Here is a 5,567-nt window from a genome sequence, read left to right as displayed (position 1 = left end):
TACTTTTCATCGTATTATGCCTGAAGTAAATCTTCAATTAATCCGCGTGTCTTTCGTCCTGTTGCTTACTAATCCGGCATGAATCCGGTACCTAAATCAAAAGCGCAGCACTAGCGAAGGATTCAAACGGGATGTTTCCTGCGGGCCATATTGAGGTGACGCAATTCCATCAACTGGCCACGTGTGTGCCTGTAAAGTGTACAAGACCAAGATTACTAGTGTACTTAATCTACATGGTGGTGAGTGAGGTAAAACCTTAAGCCCATCGGCCATCCGTCCGAGCAGTTGTGAAATGCGAGTGCCTCTGCCCGTCATCAGCCTCGACATGGCAGCACGTTGTTATTTTTGATATCTTAATTGAATTAAACACTGGCACCCTCCAGTGGCCCAGGATTATTATTCTCCGCTACCGCCGCAGTTGTCCTCGTCGCAAGGCCGGCACAGAGCGGGCGCTGTGTCAGCCAACGTCAGCCATCTTCTTTTTACGTTGGCATTACGAACAGAAGCGACACTAAATCATCGCAGTCCTAGCTGCCGGTTCCGGTTCCCGCAGTCCCGAGACTTCTCCGGGGGATAGTTTCACACCGATCCGGGGCGTGCAAGGACACGCCAAGAGAGAACCGGGGGGTTGAGGACGAATATTGAGTCGTAAAGAAGCATCCGATTATTCCGTTCGACTGAATGGGAAGTTTTAATCTTCTTAACACAATTGAATTTACGCACTCGGTGCCTTTTCCCGGGTGTGCTCCGTAGTGGTGCTTCAGCAAACTGGCCATCCTGGTTCCCGTTTGGCCAAGTGGCCGTATCCTGGCAGCACAATGGCGCACACTGTCGGAACGGGTCAGGCGGTGAAACGGAGTGGGGTGAAAATGGATGGGTTTGGTGTTCAATTCTCGGTTTCCCGGCGTGACACTTTTTCGCAGACGTTTCCGGTCTTTTTTCCTACCCGGCCACTTTACAGTTCGAGTACGAATGACGTACGAACACTCGGGCGTTCTTCTCGAGCGCAGCAGGAGAACAGTAAGCAATGCCGGAGCCGGTGTTGCTGTAAATCTGTGCCGGTTCCCGTTCGTCGTTCGCAGATGAAGAATTTTAAAGCACACCACAAGAGACGCTGTTTAAACATGACGTTCCTTGCAGTACGTATGTTTCGTACGGAAATGTAAATTGCTCAGAAGTAATACGGAATGAAAATCATATTACGAACAATGCTCCGATGCTTGGGACCAAAATTTGGAAAATGGCAGCCATTCCGAAAATAAGGACGAGCTCCAGCAGAAGAACACCTCTTTCAGCGAAAAAGTTTCTTTGTCTGCGCCGTGTGGCACACCTTTCTTCCGTGTAACTTGGCTGATGTCTCGTTCCTTTCCCAACCCTTTCCATTGGTCGCCCGGAAGAAACTCGGTCCCTCGGAAGAAGGCACATCGCTCGTGTGAGCTGGAAAATAATGAATTTTTAATGCAACAAACTTTCACCGCAGGAAGGCACACGCGGAACGTGTAACGTAAAAACTATCTCCTTTCGCTCTTACAAATCCGCACACAAAGCACCAGAAATTTTATTCACAACATGAAGAAACAACATTTCTTCCGGTGTAATTAATGCGGTGAACAATTTTTGGCACATTCGGTAATGGTGTTAAAAGGAGCTTCGCAAACGTTTTACACGCGATTTAAAATGTAGTACTTTGGAAACGAAATTTCGAATTACCCTGTTGCTTCGTTTGAACGAAGTAACGGCTCAACGAAACATTCGTTAAACTCCGGTTCCGCCCGCTAGGTGGCGCTAGGCTGAGCGCGTTGCGCGGCCGTTTGACATTCGTTAAGTCAGTCGCTGCCGAACACAAAACAAGAAGCCGTCGGTGCAAAAGGATTGTAAAAAAGGATTGTTGCATTATTTACTTTTGTATTTGCGCACTAGTGTTTTGCGCATTGTTGTTTGAGTCACAATGGCCAGCAGCAGCACACCGCTCCGGAAGTCGGGCGCAACGCGGCTTTTCCAGACGCCACAATCCGTCGTGCGAGAGGTAAACAAACCAGAGGCCATCCAAAACCGCGGGCGTTACCGTTCGTTGCTGCGATGGCTTTTTCGCTTCTAGGGTGTTTTATTCAATTACCCTTCGTTCGCATCTAGCAACCCGCCAACGATGATGAAGAGGAACGTCGATTGCGCCGCTCGGAAGCTTCGCTTGACGACAGCTTTTCAACAAACTCCACGCTGGCGCAAGACAATGAAAACATAAAGATGGGTCTGAAGCTGTACTCGGACAACGTAAGTATTTGGCCCTTCGTTTGCCCCGAGACGCTGAAGTGATGCATTCCCATTTCCCCGTACCCACGACAGAAACTCAGCAAAGAGAATGCCTGGTCGCTGACGATCATCGACAGTTTCGCGAAGCTGATGTCGCGCCACTCGAAGTCGATGCAAAACTTCCAGGTGGCCGGCTCGACACTGGAAGCTTCGACAAAGGTGTACGGGTTGCGTGTCGATTCCGTGCACACGGACGTGATGCGCATGTCTTCCGAGCTTACGCGCCAGACGGCCCGCGCCATGGGCAGCAACGCAAGGGCCGACGACGACCATGACACCAGCGGTGGCGGCGATGGATCCTTTGCGGATGGTGGCAATAAAGAGAATAACACGGGCGATAACGGCCAGCAGCAGCCGAAGGCGAAGAAGAAGCGCACCCGCAAACTGGTCAGCACGGTTACAAAGTCGAAGGATTCGATTAACGCCGTGCTCGATACGATTCCGTTCACGGATCCGTTCTTTGCGAAGCTCAACTCGGTCGTCGGGGACGTGAACAGCTCGAGCCGCTTGATGCAAAACATCGTCCCGACGTACAACTCCGAACTGCGCCTGCGGATGGACTACCCGTTTTGGGATGCAACGGGCTCACCAAAGCTCGACCTAGATGGCCCTGAGGGGCCCTTCGAGGCCGGTGATGATGTTTGCAGACTGCATGTTGCCCGTGCCATCGGACTGGATAATCCTTTGCATGAGCTGCATCGCGGTTACATCATCACTGACGCACCGGCGGAAGATGATGAGAAGGATATGGACGACGAGAAACGCGGAAGCGCCACGGAGTACGATCCGAGCCTGTGTGACATGGAAGCTCGTAGCAATGAGACGGGCATGCTGAACCGGTCCGCGCTGGACGTACAGTTCGATATTAATGCCGAGGTGGCGCCGGTGCCCACCGGGGACGCCTTCATTCTCGACTACGACGCCAAGGACATCGATGGCGACGACGACTTTGCGGAAGATGACGAGTTGGCGCTGGAGCAGTGCAAAGGGCTGATGCGCAAAACGATTCAAATTGAGGACATGCGACCGATTGACTCGTCCTGCTCGAACCTCGAGTACTCCTACCGGCCGTTGGATAACATTTCGCAGTTCTGGGCCGGTCCGGCTCACTGGAAGTTCAAACGGTCGACTCGAGCACGGGGCACGATAACGGTGCTGCTGTCCGGGACCGACAGTGCCAGCGGGTCGGTGGCGAAGGAACGGGTCGGTCGACGGAAGAAACGCTTCGAGCTGGACACGCTGGACGATGTGCTGAGCGTGGACGCCAGTCTCTTCAAGGCGTACGATCCCAACAAACCGATCAAGGGCATCACGATTCAGAAGAACTCGATTTGCAAGAAGTGGGACTCGAAGAAGCTGAAGTTGCCCACCAACTTCCATCTCGATCGCGATCGCTTCGACAAGTGGCATTATGCCCGTGGTTTGAACGTCCGTGATTTCATTCGGAACGCCTCTGTGGCCATAGAGCCGGCTCCCTCGGAAGAGTACAACTGCGAAACGGGAGACGATCATACATCGTGCGGCAACGATATGGTAAGGGAATCGTAGGAACGCTACTTCGAGGTTGATTTATCAATTGCCCTTTTTGATTCAGGATGATGGCAGAGACGATGACCTCGATCATGCAGGAGATTTGCTGCCGGAAGCACACGTTGGTGATCTTCGCAACGTTACGGCTACCGGTCCAACGCAGCAGCTCAACGCGACGGTGGATGCCATTTCCACCGAATTCGAGGGTGCCCCCGAAAAGGTAACAAGCTTTCCAGGAAGTATGTAAGACTGTCTTAATCCGTGATATTTTCTATTGACAGATTGCCAAAATCAACATCGCTTACGCCAAGAAGGCCAAGCCGATCGATATGAAGCAGCTGAAGAATGGTTGCTGGCGCGTGATCAACAATTACTTGGTGCCCGATGCACCGCTGACGCAACCGACGCAAGGCACACAGACGGATCCTCTGCCAGCGCTTTCGCAATCGGCCAAAGATGGCCCACTAAGGTTCAGTCGAGTGTACGCCAAGGTGCCCCAACTGCTGAGCAAAACGATGAGCGAAAACGTTTCGAAATCTCTCGCCTTTTACGCAGTCCTGCACCTGGCCAACGAGAAAAAGCTCAAACTGCAGGGTCAGAAAGATTTGCAGGACTTTACCATCGAAATGTACACCCGACCGACTGCGGTCGTCGACGAAGATTAGTAAACTTTAGCGTAAACGTTCGCCGGTACAATCAATTTTTGTAATGAATATAGTTAAATCGTGGGTCGTTGATGCCCAATGATTACAATAATATTCGTTCGGCTGATAGAATTAATCTGGGTGAAACAAACCTGGGTCGAGGAGCGTCTAGAAAAGTGATGAAAGAACTTCGATGGCAGGCCGAATTTGTTTGGCCCCTTTCCGATTCGATCGTGTGCCGGTCAGGATGAACGGCTGGAATCGTGCGTAAACAATCCAAGGGCGTCCGAACCGGAACGTTCCTCGGCGCAATCGTTTCGTTTGCGTGAGTCATGCCATGCGTGCAAATGGATGGATTCCAGACACGAAGCGCCCCGAAGGATCAATCGGACATTTGCCAGGGGGGCCTATGTCCGTGCGGTGGAAGAAATCAGCTAAATTTATTACCCAATATCCACCCATTTAATCAATCCCCGCATTCGGTTTCGGAAGGGCCAGCCATTCGGTTTTGCACCAGCCATTTTTATCCGAAACATGCCGTGCCGGGCACACGGAAGAAGATGGTCGAGAACGGCCGGCAGCCGGTGAGCGATGTTTAGTTATGTTCAACATCCGCTTTTAGTATTGGTATCCGGTTTTTCTTTGATTTGGTCTTCTCCGCCGGCGCTGGTTGTTGCATTCCACTTCCCACTGGCGGCCATGGTGGCGGCATTTTAGTTCGCGGCAGTGTGGCTGTTGTTGCTCAATGAACACGCCAGTCGCTGGTGTTTATGTCTGCCATTGCAGTGCGTCTAGGCCCGGGCCAAGCGCAGAAAAAGAGAGCAAGTAATCAAATCAAGTGGTATGCGAAAACGGCAGCCGGAAAAGCGGCTGCTGCAAACAAGTGGGTAGCCGGCCGTTCTTCGTCCAAAGTTAAAGGCTGGCCAGTTTTTATGGTGTAGACTACCAACGGGTACGAGTCCATCGAAAGCGTCGGATGCCGCCACGAGTTCGAAAGGGTTTGATAGCCCAACACCGATCGATCGGTTGAGTGTTAGTGCCAATGAAATTGCTTAGAAAATAGTTCCGACTTTAATTGAAATG

At 51.6% G+C, this 5,567-nt stretch overlaps 1 protein-coding gene across 1 annotated transcript; it reads left to right on the top strand.

Annotated features, from left to right (window-relative positions):
• The first annotated feature begins 1,882 nt into the window (after nt 1-1,882).
• Nucleotides 1,883-4,524, top strand: LOC131216110 (condensin complex subunit 2). Its single transcript, XM_058210522.1, has 5 exons — nt 1,883-2,026; nt 2,134-2,271; nt 2,344-3,843; nt 3,905-4,060; nt 4,122-4,524. The coding sequence occupies exons 1-5, from the start codon at nt 1,949-1,951 to the stop codon at nt 4,503-4,505; spliced, it is 2,256 nt and encodes a 751-aa protein (XP_058066505.1). The 5' UTR covers nt 1,883-1,948; the 3' UTR covers nt 4,506-4,524.
• Nucleotides 4,525-5,567: the final 1,043 nt, after the last annotated feature.

The sequence above is a fragment of the Anopheles bellator genome, chromosome 1, assembly GCF_943735745.2.
Source record: "Anopheles bellator chromosome 1, idAnoBellAS_SP24_06.2, whole genome shotgun sequence".
Classification (NCBI taxonomy): Eukaryota; Metazoa; Arthropoda; class Insecta; order Diptera; family Culicidae; genus Anopheles; species Anopheles bellator.
The sequence above is the reverse complement of the archived record's forward strand: the minus strand, read 5'-3'. Positions and strand labels throughout refer to the sequence as shown.

Bases quoted from the DNA above. Each gene is read 5' to 3' on its own strand.
- LOC131216110 (XM_058210522.1), top strand. From the start codon at position 1,949: ATGGCCAGCAGCAGCACACCGCTCCGGAAGTCGGGCGCAACGCGGCTT. The intron at 2,027-2,133 runs GTAAACAAACCA...GTTCGCATCTAG, and splicing joins CACAATCCGTCGTGCGAGAG to CAACCCGCCAACGATGATGA. The intron at 2,272-2,343 runs GTAAGTATTTGG...TACCCACGACAG, and splicing joins TGAAGCTGTACTCGGACAAC to AAACTCAGCAAAGAGAATGC.